Source organism: Thalassophryne amazonica, chromosome 11, assembly GCF_902500255.1.
Source record: "Thalassophryne amazonica chromosome 11, fThaAma1.1, whole genome shotgun sequence".
NCBI classification, from domain to species: Eukaryota; Metazoa; Chordata; class Actinopteri; order Batrachoidiformes; family Batrachoididae; genus Thalassophryne; species Thalassophryne amazonica.
The window spans coordinates 12,498,726-12,521,221 of record NC_047113.1 but is presented as its reverse complement, the minus strand read 5'-3'; the positions used below and the strand labels follow the sequence as shown (position 1 = coordinate 12,521,221).

The 22,496-nt window shown below is 40.0% G+C and overlaps 1 protein-coding gene across 2 annotated transcripts in view; it reads left to right on the top strand.

Moving 5' to 3' along the window:
- Positions 1-22,496, top strand: part of stag2b (stromal antigen 2b) — a 93,939-nt gene that overhangs the window by 59,116 nt on the left and 12,327 nt on the right. For both annotated transcript variants that reach the window (XM_034180917.1, XM_034180918.1), the window contains exons 24-29: positions 1,213-1,387; positions 3,185-3,324; positions 3,576-3,677; positions 3,789-3,937; positions 5,467-5,595; positions 5,830-6,053. In XM_034180917.1, coding sequence (XP_034036808.1) covers positions 1,213-1,387; positions 3,185-3,324; positions 3,576-3,677; positions 3,789-3,937; positions 5,467-5,595; positions 5,830-6,053 — 919 coding nt within the window. The remainder of the gene's footprint in view (positions 1-1,212; positions 1,388-3,184; positions 3,325-3,575; positions 3,678-3,788; positions 3,938-5,466; positions 5,596-5,829; positions 6,054-22,496) is intronic.

Below are 22,496 nucleotides of genomic sequence, written 5' to 3'. Positions count from 1 at the left end.
TTTATGTAGTAAGTCCCTTCAGCTGCTCCCTTGTTTGCACTCGGGGTCGCAACAGCAAATCCAAGGTGGATCTGCATGTTGAATTGGCACAGGATTTACGCCGGATGCCCTTCCTGACGCAACTCCACATTAGATGGAGAAATGTGGCAGGGGTGGGATTTGAACCCGGAACCTTCTGAACTGAAACCAAGCGCATTAACCACTTGGCCACCACCCCGACATTTGTATTGTTTATGTAAATTTTGTTTAATCAGAGGATGTATAAAATTTATAAAGTTTGTGTGTGTGTGTGTATATATATATATATATATATATATATATATATATATATATATATATATATATATATATATATATATATATATATATATATATATATATATATATATATATATATATATATATATATATGCCGCAAGCTTGGATGGGGAGCATCAGTACACAGCCATTTTCAGATCTCTCCAGAGATGTTCAGGTCTGTGCTCTGGCTGGGCCACTGGACTGGGTGACGGTTCATCCTTCAGCAGGGCAGTGACCCTAAGCACACAGCCAAGATATCAAAGGGGTTGCTTCAGGACAACTCTGAATGTCCTTGAGTGGAAGCATGATGTCTTTTTGTGGATTAATTTATTCCAGTTAACCTCCTGGGGTCCACAGACGTGCCAGCCATATTGTTCATCCACTTGCTCAAAGTACAATTGCCGGAGAATGTCCCATGGTATTGCGATGTATGTGACAGTCTGGGATTCTGAGTGGAACAAACCAATAAACACTCAGAAATCAAAAAGAACCTACCCACCTACCTTACGCATTTCATATTTTTAGCTTTCAGGATAGCATATAGGCAGACAAACACATTCATGCGTAAGGTCAATTTAAAGATTCCAAATCACCATACCTGCCTATCGTTGGAAGTGGGAGCAAGCCGGAGCACCTGGAGGGAACCCACGCAAACTCAACACAGAAAGGACCAAGTCAAAGTGAACCTCGGACCTTCTCGCTGTGAGGCACCAGTGCTAACCGCTAAGCCACTGTGCTGCCCCACATTCCACTTCTGTATGAATATTCTTAAGAATTAAGAGTTCATTACAATGTGTAAGTGTGTAATTGCATTTTCACTTGCATAAAATTATTCATTCGTTCATTTTCTGAACCCACATAGTCCTGTTATTGCTAATTGAGGTTGTCTTTCTTTTTTGATTCTTCCAACAGGCATTCACCATCCTGTGTGATCTTCTGCTCATCTTCAGCCACCAGATGGTGTCCAGTGGCAGGGAACACATGGAGCCCCTGGTCTATTCTCCAGAGGAGTCATTACAGTCTGAACTACTTGCTTTCATCTTGAACCATGTCTTCGTAGACCAGGATGATGACATAAATAGCACAGGTATAAATTTGCAGTAAAAGGACAGTGTTTGAAATTCAACCATTATAAAGAAAATTGTTACTTTAACACCTCGGCTCCACGGAATAATACACCATGAATAATGAGCCACACATGGGTGTGTCAGTGATTATTTGAAGAATGGTCCACGTTTTAAGCCACCACGTATCCACTGCTAAGGCACCTCTATGTGCCTCTCTGTACCTCGCGTGTGCCAGGTATCAGCCTCTAGTGAGCCACGACCAACCTGTCATTTAAGCCCCCTCCCGCCTCGAGTGGCTCATGTTGCCGCCTGTGATCCACGTCAAGCCACATATGATCCATGTGGCACCATGTTAAAGTGACATTGGTGCACATTTAGGCCTGGGTTGTCCCTTTAAAGTGTGGGTTTTCAAATCACAGTATCCATTCAAGATCTTGTCACGTTTTTTTTTAAACGCATTACAGAAAAGATGCTTCACTCAGTAAGTGCATGCTTGTGCACCAGGGGATACAAATTCTGACAGGGATAACTACTTTGGCTTGACACTTTCACCTGTGTTCCAATGTCAATTGCGGCATTTCTGTACAGTCACCCAGCTCTCTGTGACAAAAAAGACACCATAATGAGGTGGCCGCTTTAATTATATACACCCGCTGCCGCCACTGTGGATCACTTCCAAAAAAAAAAAAATTATTTATTTATTTCGTGGTTTGCAGTCACCGTGATCCAGCTTTTTAACTTTGTGTTATATCTGCAAAATCGCTCTTTTGCTTGCACTCATTCTGCATTCCTGGACAGCTCTGCACTCCTTCTCATGGCTTCACTGGCATTACTTCTTCTGCAGATTTAAACACAGCCACCTTGACACTGTGATCCAACTTTTAACTTTGTGTTCGTCCATTATTGACTGCAAAATCACTCTTTTGTGAGCTGCTGTTTTTTGTAAATGCTCATCTTGGGTGCCAGTCAGTGCTCATCTGATCCTTTAACAAGTTGTTAAATCTATTATAAACATACTTCTACAGCTAGGAATGAATGTGCAACTGTTTTACCAAGTTATAAAAACATTACAAATAGTTACCTTTAAGCAGGGGTGGTGGCCAAGTGGTTAATGCGCTTGGTTTCAGTGCAGAAGGTTCCGGGTTCAAATCCCACCCCTGCCACATTTCTCCATGTAATGTGGAGTTGCGTCAGGAAGGGCATCCAGCGTACAACCTGTGCCAAATCAACATGCAGATCCACCTTGGATTTGCTGTGATGACCCCGAGTGCAAAAACAAGGGAGCAGCCGAAGGGAATTACTTACAAATAGTAAGCTGCTCCAAAATAAGCTCCTCATGGAGCAGCAGAGAGAGAGAAAAAAGTCCAGATGAAACAGTCTTCTGTGATTCCAGAAGTGATTAGAGGTGTTTTCAACATTCAAGGTTTGACTGAAATGATTAATCTGCTACAAAATAATTATTTTATATTATTGTCTGGTGCACAAAGCAGGTGGAATTGTGTGCGCAAGAGGGCTGAGCGTCTCCAAAAATAGCCTCTATAATCCTCGTTAGTCCTCGTAGTAACTCGTATACAAACTGCTCCACGCTGTTGCTAAATTTTGAACATTTTGAAATTAGCACCACACTCACATGAGCCTTTTAACTGAATATACTGCCTCTAAGAGCCTCTCAGAGCCACTATTCTCCCATGATAGTTGAATACCTCCTCTCGTAGCAAAAAAAAAAAAAAACATGCTGCGTGGCTCCTTATTCATCCTTCATTATTTGATGGGACCGGTTCTTAATGTGCAAACTTGAATCTGTGTTGCAAATTCAGATGGTCAACAGGATGATGAAGCAGTAAAGATTGAAGCTCTGCACAAGAGAAGAAACCTGCTGGCTGCCTATTGCAAACTGATCATCTACTGTGTGGTAGAAATGAAGACCGGGGCTGATATCTTCAAACAGTACATGAGGGTAGGATTTATTTATTTTTTAATATGATTTAATTTGTCTTTACTTGTTGCTGTTTTCAACTGATTGTGTTAAAATCAGTTTTACATTGAGGTTTTCAGAGCTGGACAGCAAGGTGTGCTTTTGCCATTAAAACTGAACATGAACCCATTGCTGGCTTGCTGTTGTAAGAATGCTAAATATTAGAGAGGTGTATGCACTGAGATCTAGTACTTGATGATGCAGTAATTTTTTCCCCTTGTCATTTATTAAAGTATTACAATGACTATGGTGACATCATCAAGGAGACTATGAGTAAAACCCGGCAGATCGACAAGATTCAGTGTGCCAAGACACTCATCCTCAGTCTACAGCAGGTCAGAGTGTAGACTCTTGCTCACATAATTTATTTGGTCACTGACTTCAAATTAGTCCAACCATTCAGATATGTTGAATTTTTTCCCCTTCACACCCTTTCTTCACAACAGCTGTTCAATGAAATGCTGTCTGAACTGGGTCATGGGTTTGACCGGTCCTCCTCTGCCTTTTGTGGAATCAAAGAGCTGGCCCGTCGTTTTTCTCTAACATTTGGTCTCGACCAAGTAAAGACCAGAGATGCCATCGCGATGCTGCACAAGTGAGATTTTTCTTTGTTCATGTTTCACTGCACTAGTTGCAGTTTTTGGCTCTGCCTCCAGAAATGCCAGATTTTAGTTTACTTCTTGAAGGTTGTTTGACTCTTTTTATATGTGTTCATATTTTGGAATACCGAGGTCGACTTAAAATGTCCAAACCCTAAAGTGTCCTGTACAGCCATGCTTCGTGACTTATATGGAGTCACAAGTTAAGCATTTTACATCAGTAATAAAGGTGATGTTGGGCAATTCTTACCAGCTCAATGTAATTATAAAATCACTAGTTGCTGAAAGATTAATCAGTCAGACTATTAATCTTTCAAGAGATTTTAAGATGATTAGTTGATGCCTGCACTTAATAAGGCAGTTAAAACACAAATTAAAAAACCTGCACTCACATCTGCAACAGTCTTGTCAGTGTGGCTGCTGTAGAGCATTGTTGGCACTCCTGCTTGTGTCAAAGGGCGAGAAGCTTGAATATGTTAGAGGGATTCTGAGGTGCCTCTTCTCATTGAAAGTAGCATAGACATTACTCTTTTGAAAAACCAACCGGCCACTTGAATATTCATTAGGCGGCCAGGTAGAGGGCAGTTGAAGGAATACACAGGGGGTCAAAATTAACAAGCTCCAATCATATTCAAAACTATACCACATTATTTGTGTCATCATAAAGATTCCAGTAGTTTGGACTATCTATGACTGAATTCTACAGCAAGAATGTTGACGGTCAGTTTCGACTATTTTGAATGTTTGGTCTCCAAAGTAAAGGTCAGACACTTTCAAAATTGAAAATGATTGCTTTCACAAAGACCCTCGCGGCAGTAAACTGTTATAAACCTCGCAGCAGTAAACGTTCTTACTGTTTGGTAGTACCTAGTGAATGTGGTTGGTCTTTGTGAGATATAGATTTAAATGGTAAATGGATTGCATTTATATCACACTTTTCCATCTGCATCAGGCACTCAAAGCACTTTACAATAATGGCACACATTCACCCGATGTGAGGATGCTGCCATACAAGGTGCTCACTACACACCGGGAGCAAAGAGGGGATTGTGGACCTTGTCCAAGGGCCCTTGGTGATTTTCCGGTCAGGCTGGGATTTGAACCAAGGATCCTCTGGTCTCAAGCCCAATGTTTAACCACTAGACTATAACCTCCCCTGTTAGATTTACTAAATAAAGGATTTTGTATGAATGTAGCTGAAGCAAACATTTCTTTTTCTTTCTGTTAATGTGTGTGTAGTTTTGAAGTTTCACGTATGTAGCAAAATGTGGAAAAAGTGAAGCGATGTGAAAACTTTCTGGATGTACTGTACCGGGAAATAATTAGTTTGGTTGGTCAGTTTCGTCTATTTCAAAAACCTGGGTCTGGTGGCCACAAATGCCACTTCTGTTTGTTGTAGTTCATTCATCAAATTACCATAATGTGAACCTCAATTATTTGATACTTTATACCCTGAATTTTTATTTCACAGGATTATTTTTGCAAAAACATTTCCTGCTCACTGTTTTGTTCCTGTCTCTTTTAGGGACGGTATTGAGTTTGCATTTAAGGAGCCCAGTCCTCAGGGAGACGGTGGCCCTCCCCTCAACCTGGCATTCTTGGACATTCTTTGTGAATTCTCCTCAAAGCTTATGAGACAAGACAAAAGAACTGTGTAAGTTTTTTTTTTTAAACTGTTACTTCTTCTGGTGCACAACTGACAGGTGGGAGGTTTTAGTGTCTCCATGCAACAGATGTTTGTGACAACTGTTGCAATTGGTGTTTCTGTTGGGTGAAATTTTATTTATTTATTTTAACTTATTTTACATTTGCAATGTGCACCTGGTTTCATGCATGAGGTTGGTGTGGCTGCCTGAGTTTGTTCATTTTGTCTCTCACTTGTCCCCAGTCACATGTACCTGGAGCGCTTTATGACATTCCAGATGGCGCTGCAGCGGGAGGACTGCTGGCTCCCACTCATCTCCTACAGGAATTCTCTGCAGGCAGGTGGCGATGACGATACGATGTCAGTAATGAGTGGCTATTCCAGCAGAGGCTCCTCCGTACGCTCGAAGAAGACCAAGCCTGCTGCTACAGCTGGAACTTCAGTGGCCAAAAGGAAGCTGCCAGAAGGTATAGCATATTCAAGAGTCAACAAATGCAAATAAAAAATGTTTTTCTGTTTTTTTGTTTGTTTGTTTGTTTGTTTGTTTGTTTTTTTGTTTGTTTGTTTATTCCCCCCCGCTTTCCCTGCCATTGAGCTACTTTACTTCATACGTGCAACAGCTGACACACAAAATCATTCTCTGTTAGATTTATATATTATAACCCAACCATGATGTTGCGTGAAAACTGTTGGAGCTCAGATTAACCCAGATGTGTTCCTATCAGCATGGCTCAGCCAGCTCTTCTGAAGCTGAAGAGATTAAACAGCAGATGGTAGGAGAAAGTCATACTGCTTCCTACCAATCACAGTCAATTAAATCTCTGTCAGTGTGAAGCTTCCATACCCCCCCCCCCCCCCCCCCCCCAAAAAAAAAGTCTGCTTCCTGAAGTGCTCACTAGGACAGCAGCGGTTCAGCTAGGTTATGTTGGTCTGATGGCACAGAACATTACATTTAAAAATGTAGGCGGTCAAGTGAGCTGCCTTCTGCTGCTTGAAAGCGAGCCAACAAGACAGATGTAGAAGACATGCTGCAGTTGCTGGGATTGCTGGGACATGTTACACACCACAAGTTGTGGTACATGATGTGGTACATAAAACTGAAGTTATTGCACTTGGCCCCACAAATCTTAGAAACATGGTGTCTAACCAGATCCTTACTCTGGATGGCATTACCCTGACCTCTAGTAATACTGTGAGAAATCTTGGAGTCATCTTTGATCAGGATATGTCATTCAATGCGCATATTAAACAAATATGTAGGACTGCTTTTTTGCATTTGCGCAATATCTCTAAAATTAGAAAGGTCTTGTCTCAGAGTGATGCTGAAAAACTAATTCATGCATTTATTTCCTCTAGGCTGGACTATTGTAATTCATTATTATCAGGTTGTCCTAAAAGTTCCCTGAAAAGCCTTCAGTTAATTCAAAATGCTGCAGCTAGAGTGCTAACAGGGACTAGGAGAGAGCATATCTCACCCATATTGGCCTCTCTTCATTGGCTTCCTGTTAATTCTAGAATAGAATTTAAAATTCTTCTTCTTACTTATAAGGTTTTGAATAATCAGGTCCCATCTTATCTTAGGGACCTCATAGTACCATATCACCCCAATAGAGTGCTTCGCTCTCAGACTGCAGGCTTACTTGTAGTTCCTAGGGTTTGTAAGAGTAGAATGGGAGGCAGAGCCTTCAGCTTTCAGGCTCCTCTCCTGTGGAACCAGCTCCCAATTCAGATCAGGGAGACAGACACCCTCTCTACTTTTAAGATTAGGCTTAAAACTTTCCTTTTTGCTAAAGCTTATAGTTAGGGTTGGATCAGGTGACCCTGAACCATCCCTTAGTTATGCTGCTGTAGACTTAGACTGCTGGGGGGGTTCCCATGATGCAGTGAGTGTTTCTTTCTCTTTTTGCTCTGTATGCACCACTCTGCATTTAATCATTAGTGATTATCTCTGCTCCACTCCACAGCATGTGTTTTTCCTGGTTCTCTCCCTCAGCCCCAACCAGTCCCAGCAGAAGACTGCCCCTCCCTGAGCCTGGTTCTGCTGGAGGTTTCTTCCTGTTAAAAGGGAGTTTTTCCTTTCCACTGTCGCCAAGTGCTTGCTCACAGGGGGTCGTTTTGACCGTTGGGGTTTTTACGTAATTATTGTATGGCCTTGCCTTACAATATAAAGCGCCTTGGGGCAACTGTTTGTTGTGATTTGGCGCTATATAAATAAAATTGATTGATTGATTCTTCTGAACAATGTCTTGAACGTCCTATTTTCCTCAGGCTTTCAAAGAGAAAAGCATGTTCAACAGGTGCTGGCTTCATCCTTAAATAAATTCTTATTTGCAAGAATCCCCCGCAGAGTCCCTCTGTTAAATAAAAGACATGTGCAGAAGAGGTTGCAATTTGCCAAAGAACACATCAACTGGCCTAAAGAGAAATGGAGGAATATTTTGTGGACTGATGAGAGTAAAATTGTTCTTTTTGGGTCCAAGGGCTGCAGACAGTTTGTGAGACGACCCCCAAACTCTGAATTCAAGCCACAGTTCACAGTGAAGACAGTGAAGCATGGTGGTGCAAGCATCATGATATGGGCATGTTTCTCCTACTATGGTGTTGGGCCTATATATATCCCATACCAGGTATCATGGATCAGTTTGGATATGTCAAAATACTTGAAGAGGTCATGTTGCCTTATGCTGAAGAGGACATGCCCTTCAAATGGGTGTTTCAACAAGACAATGACCCCAAGCACACTAGTAACAAAGCAAAATCTTGGTTCCAAACCAACAAAATTAATGCCTCGCATATGTGAAGAAATCATGAAAAACTGCAGGTATACAACTAAATACTATTTTAGTGATTCACAGGATTGCTAAAAAAAAAAAAGCAGTTTGAACATAATAGCTTTGAGTTTGTAGCGTCAACAGCAGATGCTACTATTATTGTGAACACCCCCTTTTCTACTTTTTTTTTTACTACAACCCCTGGCAATAATTATGGAATCACTGTCCTCGGAGGATGTTCATTCAGTTGTTTAATTTTGTAGAAAAAAAGCAGATCACAGACATGACGCAAAACTAAAGTCATTTCAAATGGCAACTTTCTGGCTTTAAGAAACACTATAAGAAATCAGGAAAACAAATTGTGGCAGTCAGTAACGGTTACTTAGACCAAGCAGAGGGAAAAAATATGGACTCATTTAATTCTGAGGAATAAATTATGGAATCACCCTGTAAATTTTCATCCCCAAAACTAACACCTGCATCAAATCATATCTGCTCATTAGTCTGCATCTAAAAAGAAGTGATCACACCTTGAAGAGATGTTGCACCAAATGGACTGACATGAATCATGGCTCCAACACGAGAGATGTCAGTTGAAACAAAGGAGAGGATTATCAAACTCTTAAAAGAGGGCAAATCATCACGCAATGTTGCAAAAGATGTTGGTTGTTCACAGTCAGCTGTGTCTAAACTCTGGACCAAATACAAACAATATGGGAAGGTTGTTAAAGGCAAACATACTGGTAGACCAAGGAAGACATCAAAGCGTCAAGACAGAAAACTTAAAGCAATATGTCTCAAAAATCAAAAATGCACAACAAAACAAATGAACGAATGGGAGGAAACTGGAGTCAACCTGTGTGACCGAACTGTAAGAAACCGCCTAAAGGAAATGGGATTTACATACAGAAAAGCTAAACGAAAGCCATCATTAACACCTAAACATGAAAAAACAAGGTTACAATGGGTTTAGGAAAAGCAATCGTGGACTGTGGATGACTGGATGAAAGTCATATTCAGTGATGAATCTCGAATCTGCATTGGGCAAGGTGATGATGCTGGAACTTTTGTTTGGTGCCATTCCTTTTTTTTTTGGAACAAGTGTTTATTATTCAACTTCGTTTAAAGCTTTACACCGTATAATGTTCACTTATATAACACAGAACAGAGCTCACACACACACGGGGGAAAAAAAAAAAGAGAAAACGAACAAGAATCAGAACAGAGAAAACCTTGGCAAATTTGTACATTTCAAATTGTTACTTTTGGTATCTAATGTATAGTATTTATAGTGTTGGAAAGAATATATACATTTCCTTCTTTTTCTGCTCTACTCCACCTCACAATCTGTATTTATATCCAGTCATAGTATGTTATCAGTGGTTTCCATCTCTTTCTAAATAGGTCCATAGTGAGATTTAATCCTGCTGTTATTTTCTCCATTTTGTAAATGTCCAACATCCTATCTTTCCAATGATTTGTTGTAGGTGGATCAGGTTTATACCAAAATATAGTTATCATTTTCTTAGCCACCAGTATCATTATCTTGAAAATATACAGTTTTTCTTTAGCTAGTAAGTCCCCCGGGAGCAATCCAAAAACAAAAACAAGGGGGTTCCAGTCAATATAAATTTGTAAAATATTTGAAATTAATTCCTTGATTCCCTCCCAAAATATTTTGTTTTGGACAATCCCAGAAAATATAAGTGTGATCGCCAATTTGTCCACAGTTTCTCCAGCATAAGTTTGTTTTTGATTTATTAAATTTGTAAGTGGTAGCAGGTGTCTTAAAATATCGTGTTTATTTTCCATAAACTCTTTCCATGTTGGGCTATTTGTCAGTTTGTGTCCACCTTCACAAATTTGTTCCCATTCTTGATCTTCAATTATGTTCATTTCCAATTCCCACTTTCCTTTTATCTCTAAAGAGTTCTCCGACATATTTCTTTGTAGACTTTTGTATAGATTTGATATCATTTTATCATATTGTTTATGCTTGAGTGTATTAATGAATAGCATTTCCAAATGTGTAGGTTGTTTATTAAGAAGAGACCATTCTTTATGGGACATTAAATAACTTCTCAATTGCTGGAATCTATAAAAATCTATTGATGTTAAGCCATATTTTTCCTGGCATTGACTAAATGATCCTAGTATCTCCCCTTTAAATAAATCATTAATGAAAATTAAATTCTTATTTTCCCAGTTTTTGAACCTCTGATCTTGTTGCCCTGGTATGAAATCTAAAATATCTGTAATTTTCATGGCTCTGGATATTGACTGGGGGGCTTTAATCTTTTTCCTAACAGTATTTAGAACTCTGTGAGTGCACTTCATGTAATTATTTGAGATTTTAAATTTGTTCCATATCTCATTTGAGCAGAATATTAAAGATTGTAATGGGATTTTGGGACAATAACTTTGTTCTAATGTCAGCCATTGCGTTTCTTTGTTTTGTTTTAACCATTCCATTGCTCCATTTAGTTGTGCTGCCCAGTGGTATAACTTCAAATTTGGTAAATTAAGACCTCCACAAGCTTTACTGCTGGACAGTAAAGAGAATTTGATTCTAGCCTTTCTTTTTTGCCATATAAATGTAAAAATCATTTTTTGCATTTTATTAAATTCGGTTTCTGGGATCCAGATAGGGATAGATGAAAATAAATATAACAGCCTGGGAACAATATTCATTCTAATTGTTTCAATCCTCCCGAAGAGGGAAAGAGGTAAAATTGTCCACCTGTCTAAATCTTTTTGAATTTCAGAAAGCGCTGTAACCAGGTTTAAGGATATGATTCCTTCTTTATGTTCTCTAATGCCATATACCAACACAGTGCAGAGTAGCTACCTAAACTCTGTAAGTGAGATAGAGTATCTCGTCAATAGTTTTACATCCTCATTGAAGACAACTTTGGATGCTGTAGCTCCTCTGAAAAAGAGAGCTTTAAATCAGAAGTGTCTGACTCTGTGGTATAACTCACAAACTCGTAGCTTAAAGCAGATAACCCGTAAGTTGGAGAGGAAATGGCGTCTCACTAATTTAGAAGATCTTCACTTAGCCTGGAAAAAAAGTCTGTTGCTCTATAAAAAAGCCCTCCGTAAAGCTAGGACATCTTTCTACTCATCACTAATTGAAGAAAATAAGAACAACCCCAGGTTTCTTTTCAGCACTGTAGCCAGGCTGACAAAGAGTCAGAGCTCTATTGAGCTGAGTATTCCATTAACTTTAACTAGTAATGACTTCATGACTTTCTTTGCTAACAAAATTTTAACTATTAGAGAAAAAATTACTCATAACCATCCCAAAGACGTATCGTTATCTTTGGCTGCTTTCAGTGATGCCGGTATTTGGTTAGACTCTTTCTCTCCGATTGTTCTGTCTGAGTTATTTTCATTAGTTACTTCATCCAAACCATCAACATGTTTATTAGACCCCATTCCTACCAGGCTGCTCAAGGAAGCCCTACCATTATTTAATGCTTCGATCTTAAATATGATCAATCTATCTTTGTTAGTTGGCTATGTACCACAGGCTTTTAAGGTGGCAGTAATTAAACCATTACTTAAAAAGCCATCACTTGACCCAGCTATCTTAGCTAATTATAGGCCAATCTCCAACCTTCCTTTTCTCTCAAAAATTCTTGAAAGGGTAGTTGTAAAACAACTAACTGATCATCTGCAGAGGAATGGTCTATTTGAAGAGTTTCAGTCAGGTTTTAGAATTCATCATAGTACAGAAACAGCATTAGTGAAGGTTACAAATGATCTTCTTATGGCCTCGGACAGTGGACTCATCTCTGTGCTTGTTCTGTTAGACCTCAGTGCTGCTTTTGATACTGTTGACCATAAAATTTTATTACAGAGATTAGAGCATGCCATAGGTATTAAAGGCACTGCGCTGCAGTGGTTCGAATCATATTTGTCTAATAGATTACAATTTGTTCATGTAAATGGGGAATCTTCTTCACAGACTAAAGTTAATTATGGAGTTCCACAAGGTTCTGTGCTAGGACCAATTTTATTCACTTTATACATGCTTCCCTTAGGCAGTATTATTAGACGGTATTGCTTAAATTTTCATTGTTACGCAGATGATACCCAGCTTTATCTATCCATGAAGCCAGAGGACACACACCAATTAGCTAAACTGCAGGATTGTCTTACAGACATAAAGACATGGATGACCTCTAATTTCCTGCTTTTAAACTCAGATAAAACTGAAGTTATTGTACTTGGCCCCACAAATCTTAGAAACATGGTGTCTAACCAGATCCTTACTCTGGATGGCATTACCCTGACCTCTAGTAATACTGTGAGAAATCTTGGAGTCATTTTTGATCAGGATATGTCATTCAAAGCGCATATTAAACAAATATGTAGGACTGCTTTTTTGCATTTATGCAATATCTCTAAAATCAGAAAGGTCTTGTCTCAGAGTGATGCTGAAAAACTAATTCATGCATTTATTTCCTCTAGGCTGGACTACTGTAATTCATTATTATCAGGTTGTCCTAAAAGTTCCCTAAAAAGCCTTCAGTTAATTCAAAATGCTGCAGCTAGAGTACTGACGGGGACTAGAAGGAGAGAGCATATCTCACCCATATTGGCCTCTCTTCATTGGCTTCCTGTTAATTCTAGAATAGAATTTAAAATTCTTCTTCTTACTTATAAGGTTTTGAATAATCAGGTCCCATCTTATCTTAGGGACCTCGTAGTACCATATCACCCCTATTAATCCTCATCATAAATGTATCTTTTGTAAATATCATTTATTCAATTTATTTCTTTACATGTAGTCAAAATACTGTAAGGAAAATACTGTGTACTTTATATAAAGTTTACCAGCCAGCTCTAGAAAAATGGTTTTCCAACAACTTGAATGTTTATTCCACAAGCAACCCGGTTGGGACTTTGAATGTAAGGTGCATGTTTTAATGGTGAGAGGAAACCAAAGATCTCAGAAGATATCCATGTAAACATGAAAATTTCACACCCAGGAGCTTTACTGAAAAAATTCTTGGGGCCAATCTAAAGGTGAATACTTCTGTAAATGAATGTGAGATGTTACTTTAAATTACTGTATTTTCAGGAGGATAAGTCACATTGTTATTTTGTTTTTTTTAATGCGCTTTGTGCTACTGGTCCTGTGACTTACATTTTGAAACAACTATTAGATGAAAAATATTGCATTATCATCTCTGACCACAAAATAGCACCACCTACACACACAATACTCTGCTATATTTAATAAATCATGCTCTCAAACTGAAAGACCACGCTCTTGAATAGAGAGAGAGAAAACAACCTAACCTTCATATTACTCGGCACTCCACTTGTTTGAATTTTGTGGAACAGCCAGAACAGCAATGAGGATTACACCTATATTATGATAATAACTACAACATCTTAAAAATATATTAGGAGTTTAAAACCATTTAATAACATTTAGTGAAACAATGTGCATACGCTTAGCTCTGACCAGACATTTTTATCAACACCCCCTTTTCTACTTTTTTTTTTTTACTATTAGCCCAATTTCATAGCCTTAAGAGTGTGCATATCATGAATGTTTGGTCTTGTTGGATTTGTGTGAATCTGCTGAATCTACTGTTAAAATAAAGCTATCTATCTATATATATATGTATATATATATATATGTATATATATATAGCTTTATTTTAAATGCGCTTCTCTAAACATACCCCTCTTCTACAGTGTTTAAGCCCCTTTCACACCAGGCCTGCTTTGTGTGGCGTCATGACAACGCAGGAATGTCTGCGTCAGGTGCATGCAGCAGGGGGGGGAGAGAGGAGGTGAGGACTCACAGTCTCGCTGCAGGTCCTCTGCACAGAGGATTCAGAGTGCACAGTTTGGCTGCAGCCAGTCTGTGCACTCTGATGCCTCTTCTAGTTTATATTTGTTCTTGTGCAGGGCTGCACTCTGAGTTCTGTTACAGTTTATCTTTCTTCCTTTGTTCGCGAGCTGCGTGCGTGCATGGGCGCGCGCAAACAAACTGTTTGTGTGGAGATGTCTGGAGTTCTGCATGATGTGGACATGTCCTGACTCTGGCAATCAGTCTGTGAGCAGGACCTTTGTCCTTTATTTAACACAATTATGAGAGAGTTTGAGCGAGAGTGAGGAGCTGCCTGCAGCCAGAGTGTTTATTATTGTTTTTTCTTTCTTTTAATTGCTCACATCTGCGCACGCAAATGAATCATCCGTGAGTGGACTGGAGATGTCTAGACCTTTTACTGGATGTGGACATGTCCTGTCTCTGGCAATCAGTCTGTGAGCAGGACTTTTATGGACTTTATTTAAACAAATTTGTGAGAGAATTTAAGAGCGAGTAGTTGCAGCAGCAGTCAGGCTGCAATCAGCATTTTTTTCTCTCTCTGTGCTCTTTTTGAACGTGTACGTATGAATGGAACACAGCAGGTATCATAAATTGGTGGTGGGCAACGTTGTGTTGTGAGGGTGTGGCTTCCAGTCACATTGAGTACCATTGCGTTGCTCTGACTTGCACTGAAACAACTTAATTTCTGTGTCCTGTGCTCGACGCAGAAAAAAATTAAACATGTTTAATTTTTGGCGTCTGATTCACTTCATCCTTGCTTGCGCTGTTGTGGTGTTGAGTTACATCGTCTTGGCACTGGGTTGCTTCCACGTGGCATCGTCACGACGCAAGTCGAAGTGGGCCCGGTGTGAAAGTGGCTTTACTCGCTGCGGGCATCCTTATAGTTACACCGCTGCCACCTGCTGCATCAGTCTGTTATAGCAGTACTAAATCCTCTCCATGAGTCTCTTTGAAGTATTTAAAAGCCAACACTTCTCCCTCTCACCTGACCTTATGGCTAAAATACTTCCTACTAAACTTCTTTCAGACCTTACAATTAAATTCCTTCAGTTTTTACTCTTTAAAAGATAAACCATTCAAAAATGACTAGATATATTTCGTAAAATAAAATATTTAGAGGAAAAAAATTAAAGCACCATGCTAAATACTTTACAGGTATATTCATTGGTTCTGATTTTTATTTATATTACAACTGGTGGAATTTGAAAGCGCTGCATTCTGTGGATGGTATTTTGCAACACTTATTTAAAATTCAGTTGGTCTGGTGGTGGAATTTGGCATTTATGTGGTATTGATGTGATAATGGTCTTTTTTAATTTAGGTTTTTTTAACTATTGCATCAGTTTTAAATTACAGTGTACAGGGGTGGTGGCCAAGTGGTTAATGTGCTTGGTTTCAGTTCAGAAGGCTCTGGGTTTAAATCCCACCCCTGCCATATTTCTCCATGTAATGTGGAGTTGCATGAGGAAAGGCATCCGGCGTAAAACCTGTGCCAATTCAACATGCAGATCCACCTTGGATTTGCTGTGGCGACCCCGAGTGCAAACAAGGAAGCAGCCGAAGGGACTTACAATCAGTTTTAAGTTACAGTACTTACAAGTGGCTAAAGACTTTTCACTGACAATAGTTGTCTTTAAATGTATTATTTACTAAAAGCAGAAAGGGTGTAATTATTGATTTGTTTTATAAGACGCACTGAGAATTTGATAAATGTTGAATGAATACAATTGAAGTCAGTTAATGCAGACAGTCCATTTGTGGAATCTTATTACAGACACATACAACATAGTAAATAAATTTTAATGAAATCAAGACTTGAGCCATATTTTGTTCCAGTATAAGTCAAATACCGCTGTTTGTAACCAAGAAAACCCGACCAAAGTGCTCTCTGAATGCACCAAATTGCACCATTTTTTAAATTTTAGAAAAGACAAAGACAAAAAAAAATACTGATAAAACAAAACACAACAGAAAAGATAAAACAAACTAACAACGAACTTAAATAAATATAGAAATAAATAACAGTTTCCTGTGAACACCTAGTGACTTACACTTCATCCCTGTATCCTGTGAAAACATTTTTTATACATTTTGTTTTAAACTGTTGAATGTTTGGACGCTGCTTTAACTCCTCACCCATACTGTTCCAGTCTCACCCCACGTAATGAAATGCAGAATCTTTACCTGTTTTTACAGATTTTATTAATTTTAAAGTAGTTTTTCCCCCTTAATTGATATCCCTCCTTTTGAGCACTGAACAATTTCTGTATAATTTTTTTTCCCTTTTGTAAAATGTTATTTATTTATTTATTTTTGCTTTGTACAAGATTTGTGCTGTGACTTTAATATTTTTGACTTTAACAAGAGTGAGTGGGTATGGTCTTGATAGCAACATTATGAATAACCTGTTTTGCCCCCCCTCTTTTTTTTTTAAGAATAGTGAGTGATTGTATTGAACTCATGTAGTTATTGTCCCAGATCTCTACACAGTAGGTGAAATCTGGTAAGACAATGGAACAGTATAGGATGCAGAGTGATTTGTGATCTAGAACATGTTTTGCTTTAACACTGAAATGCTTCTTGATAATTTGGTTTGCATATATTTGATGTGTTTTTTTTTTTTTTCATGTGTAATTGCCCCAAGAAATTTATTTTCATTAACTCTTCCAATTCCCCCCCCCCAAGTTCAAGTTTTGTTTTTCACCAAAATGAGTGCTGCACTCACTGCAGTTTATTGTCTGGAAAGCCCCAAATTGCATGTCAGACCTTCTAGAATTCAAAAATTTTCTGGGGTTGGGGGGAGACTTTGGGTCTCAGCTTTTTTTGTTTTTCACCACTTTCATCCCTGAAAATAAACTTTTAATTTCTGAATGTAACTGCAGCTACGGACACAGGAGGAACTGTGGATTATTTAATGAACAATTTTGGTGAAGTTTTTCTTTTACTTAGACGAAGAGAGAGACTCCTTTCAGCTGTGCGCTCCAGATAATCTGTCGACCCCTACTTAATTCTACTAGGCACAAACTAGGTGCAACTATAAGGATGCCTGCGGCAAGTAAAGCCACTTTCACACCGGGCCCACTTCGACTTGCGTCGTGACGATGCCACATGGAAGCAACCCAGTGCCAAGACGATGTAACTCATCACCACAAACTCACGTCCCAACTTCAACCTGAACTACAACCCAAATAATCTTGGAAACAAACACTTCCATCTGGCTCTTGAGTGTAGTGTAAGTGGATAAGTTATTTCTTACTTCAATGTGCTCTGATCTTCAAGTGAAATACAGTTTGTAATCCACACATGGTCCATCTACTCTGTGAAACTTGACTTTCCTATCAAAAATAGACGCATTTTCACTGCTGAGCAGAGAGCCACTTCTGGACTGTCTCTGAAACATACTGTGGGCTGCTGGTGGGATGACGAGTACTGTCTAGAATGGCCGTGGTAGCTGCAGTACTCCAGGTGACATTTCAGTATCGCTTCCATCTACAGTTTTGCTTAAATTAGAAACTGTAAAAATAACAAACAAATGCCTCCCTGACATCACTCAGGTTTTTTTTTTTGTTTTGTTTTTTTGAAGAGCTTGTTTGACGTTCTAATGGGGTGGTTCTTGATGTCACAAACTTGGCACTGCCTAACGTCCGGCCAACAAGCTAGTGGTTGGCCACCTATAGCAAACACTCAACACCTAGCCTTATAACTTAAATCGATCATGCGGAAATTTAAACTGAAATTTAAACTTAGATGAATTTGTTGCTTTCATCTCTAACTTGTTGACGAGTGCAGATAACATTCTGATTAGGGGTGCAGCTATCGATTATTTTAGCAGTCGAGCATTCCATCGATTATTCTGGCAATTAATCGAGTAATCGCATAAAAAGTACTTCTGTGTTTTTAAACAATATCAATATTCCAGGGCTATCGCTAAGCAGTGGCACAATGTCACTGCTCCAAAGTGTTGACATTTTGCTGAAATGGCAGTGGGATGTGGCTTTGTTTGGTTTTCTCCAACTTGTAAAATGTAACCATTTTTAAGTTTTTCTTTTTATAAAGGTTGATGGACTGGATCCCTGCGTGATTTTTTTTATTTTATTTTTTTTTTATTCCTCTTTCTCTGCAATTCAGCAGATGCATTTCAGCTGGAGGTTGAACATGCAAACCTCGCAGTCAGATTTTTTTTTTATTATTATTTTATTTAAGTTACCGTGTTTGTAAAGTGTTGTGTGTTGCCCAAAAAAGCAAAAATTAAAAAGTCAAACACTCAGTGTGAGTATGAGGGGAAACACAGAATAGAGGACTTCTGCTTTTTTGTCAGTGTAGCCAGGGACAGAGCTGTGACTCGCCTGGTCTGACAGCCCCTCACACTGGGCAGAGAGAGACAGCAGCCGGCCACCGGGTCAAAAGTCCCTCCCCACGTAGAGCAGACCGTGTGTTTTTTAAAAATAGACAACCACACTGCTTCGCTTTAAATGCACAGTAAGTCTATTTCAGATCATCAGTGTGGACCATCTTTCTCTTAAAAGGCTTTATTTTACTCTCTGTCACGTTGGAAAGCGGTAGTTATCGTTGCTAATTTGATTAGCTGTTATGCTCCAGTCTTCTGTTTTTTTTTTTTTCCTACGGACGTTGCAGTGCCACACACAGGCCTGGCATATGTACTACAACGTTAAACGAAGCTTTGAGGCACAGAATTTGCCTCGAACATTTTTTTCAATCGAATTATTCGAGTTCCTCGACTAATCGTATCAGCCCTAATTCTGATTATTGGTGACCTGAACATTTATATAAATAAGCCTTCTGATCTCTTCTGCAAATTATTTGTGGAAATTGTGAATGCATTAGGATTTCAGCAGTGCATTCATGATTCAATGCACATTAGTGGAAATACCCTGGATTTGGTTCTCGCATGTCGTCTCACGAATATTGACATCATGCCTCTTGCGTCGGTGGTCTCTAATCACTCACTTATTAGGATTAAATTTTCTCTGCCGTGTTTAGTGGAACAAACAGTTATTTGTCACTGCGGTGATGCATGAACTGCTCAACTAAGACTGAATTTGAAGCTAGACTGCTAGATATCTTAGTTTCAAGTTTGGAAAATGCCCAATCAAAAGACAGTCTTGTGAATAGTTTAAACTCCATCCATCCATTTTCTTCCGCTTTATCCGGAGTCGGGTCGCGGGGGCAGCAGCTCAAGCAAAGCCGCCCAGACCTCCCGATCAACACACACCTCCCCCAGCTCCTCCAGGGGAACCCCAAGGCGTTCCCAAGCCAGCCGAGAGATTTAGTCCCTCCAGCATGTCCTGGGTCTTCCCCGGGGCCTCCTCCCAATGGGATGTGCCTGGAACACCTCTCCAGCGAGGCATCCAGGGGGCATCCGGAAAAGATGCCCGAGCCACCTCAACTGACTCCTTTCGACGTGGAGGAGCAGCGGCTCGACTCCGAGCTCCTCCCGAGTGACCGAGCTCCTCACCCTATCTCTAAGGGAGCACCCAGCCACCCTGCGGAGGAAACTCATCTCGGCCGCTTGTACTCGCGATCTCGTTCTTTCAGTCATGAGCCAAATCTCATGACCATAGGTGAGGATCGGAACGTAGATCGATCGGTAAATCGAGAGCTTTGCCCCCCTACTCAGCTCTCTCTTCACCACGACGGTCAGATACAGTGACTGCATCACTGCAGATGCTGCACCGATCCGTCTATCGATCTCACGCTCCATCCGTCCCTCACTCGTGAACAAGACCCCGAGGTACTTAAACTCCTCCACTTGAGGCAAGGACACTCCACCGACCTGAAGAGGGCAAAGCATCTTATTCCGGTCGCGAACCATGGCCTCAGATTTGGAGGTGCTGATTTTCATCCCGGACGCTTCACACTCGGCTGCAAACCGCCCCAGTGCACGCTGAAGGTCCTGATTTGACGAAGCCAACAGAACCACATCGTCCGCAAACAGCAGAGACGAGATTCTGTGGTTCCCAGACCAGATCCCCTGTACACCCTGGCTGCACCTAGAAATTCTGTCCATAAAAATAATGAACAGAACCGGTGACAAAGGGGTTTGTAGTTTAAACTCAGCACTCAAAACTACACTCGACATGATTGTGCCACCCCCCCCCAAAAAAAAGTTACCTTGGTTCAATGATTACTTGCGTGACCTCAAGCATAAGGTCTTGAATGGAAATGACGTAGTTCAAAATTAGAAGTATTCCACCTCACGTGGCATGATACTATCTTAGACTGTAAGCATGCACTACTGGCTCCAAAGCAGATCTATTACTCTGATTTGATCAACAAAAACAAGCATAACTCAAAGTTCTTATTCGACACGGTGGCAACACTTATTCATGGACAACCACTTGTAAGTCGCTCTCCTTTTACAACACAAAATTCTTGGATTACTTCAATTAAAAAAATAGAAGACATTAGGTTAAATATATTCCAGCATGCCTTAACCCAGCCACTACACCCTGCTTTTGAGATGGGTGCTATTAGTGGGGTATTATGTAGATTTACAGAATTTGATAGTATCTCAGAAGGCATGCTGACAAAACTTGTAATGTCTACAAAAAGCACAACCTGCTTAGTTGATCCTGTACCAACAAAACTGTTTAAGGACCTGCGGCCCACTCTAGGGCCGACTGTGGTGGAAATTATTAATCTCTCATTAACTTCTGGATCTGTTCCTAAATGTTTAAAATCTGCAGTGATTAAACCATTATTTAAGAAACCTAATCTTGACCCTAATGTATCGAAAAGCTATAGGCCAATGTCAAATCTATCGTTTTGCTCTCAAATTCTGGTAAAGGTGGTTTCACGGCAGCTAGCTGACCACCTTACTGAGAGTAATCTTTTCGAGCCACTGCAGTCTGCTTTAAGAAAATATTCCACAGAGACAGATGTGGAATAGTTGGTGAATAAGTGGTGAATGATGTTCTGCTTGCAATGGATTCGGACACCACTATGGTCTTGGTGCTGTTAGATCTTAGTGCTGCGTTTGATATCGTGGATCATCATATTCTACTCGATAGGTTGGAGAATCATTTTGGGATTACTGGGAGTGCCCTTGGTTGACGTCATACCTGACCAGTTTTTCTCACTGTGTGTTGTACAATAACACTACCTCTAACCTTTCACAGGGGTCCGTCTTAGGCCCCCTGCTTTTCTCCCTTTATATAGCACCCCTTGGGCACATAATGTGGCATTTTGGAATTACCTTTCACTGCTATGCTGATGATACTCAGTTATATATGCCAATAACTGCTGGTAACCTCATTCATATAAAGTCCTTAGAAGATTGCCTTGCATCAGTGAGAAGCTGGATGTCAAGCAACTTTCTATTTTTAAACTCTGATAAGACTGAAATGATGGTTCTTGGTCCAGTGAGACATCAGCATCAATTTGACCAGCTAATGATTAGCCTAGGCTCGTGTGTCATACATCACACTGACAAAGTAAGGAACCTTGGGGTAATTTTTGATCCTACGCTGTCCTTTGACCGCCACATTAGAGATATTACGAGGACTGCTTTCTTCCACCTGTGAAATATAGCAAAGATTTGTCCCATCCTGTCTATGGCTGATGCTGAGACCCTGATTTATGCGTTTGTCTCTTCTAGATTGGACTACTGCAATGTTTACCGCATTAAAGCATTTGGGATCTCCCACTGGTTCAGAATTCTGCTGCCAGACTTTTGACACGAAGCAGAAAGTTTGACCACATTACACCAATTTTGGCACCTCTTCACTGACTTCCTGCCCCTGTGAGATCATATTTTAAGGTTGTGTTACTAACCTATAAAATTGTTCACGGACTGGTACCTCCCTACTTAGTTGAACCCTACGTGCCGGCCCGGGCATTGCGTTCTCAGGGTGCAAGACTACTTTGTGTCCGTAGGTTGAATAAAAAGTCTGTGGGTCATAGAGCTTTCTCTTATCGTGCCCCTGTTCTGTTAACAAGGCTGTCTCTGGGGATTGACTCACCTTTGGAGCTCACCTAATTTGGTCATTTAAGCAACTGTAGGTTTTGGCACATCTGCTTTGGATTAAATCTTCAACCTCCAAGGGTGTCGGTTGGTTTAAATATGATTTTCTGTGTCATCAGCTCTGTTTTGCACTGAAAACTAATGGCAGCACCGTAGCAGCTGAAACAGCTATTTTCTTACATCACAGTAGGCAGTCAGTGTTGCTTAGTGCAGCATATTCTGTACCTTTGCATGTGTCAACAAAAAGTATTACTACTCACTCGGGTCTTTTCAACTCTGGTCTCTAATAACTTGCAAAATT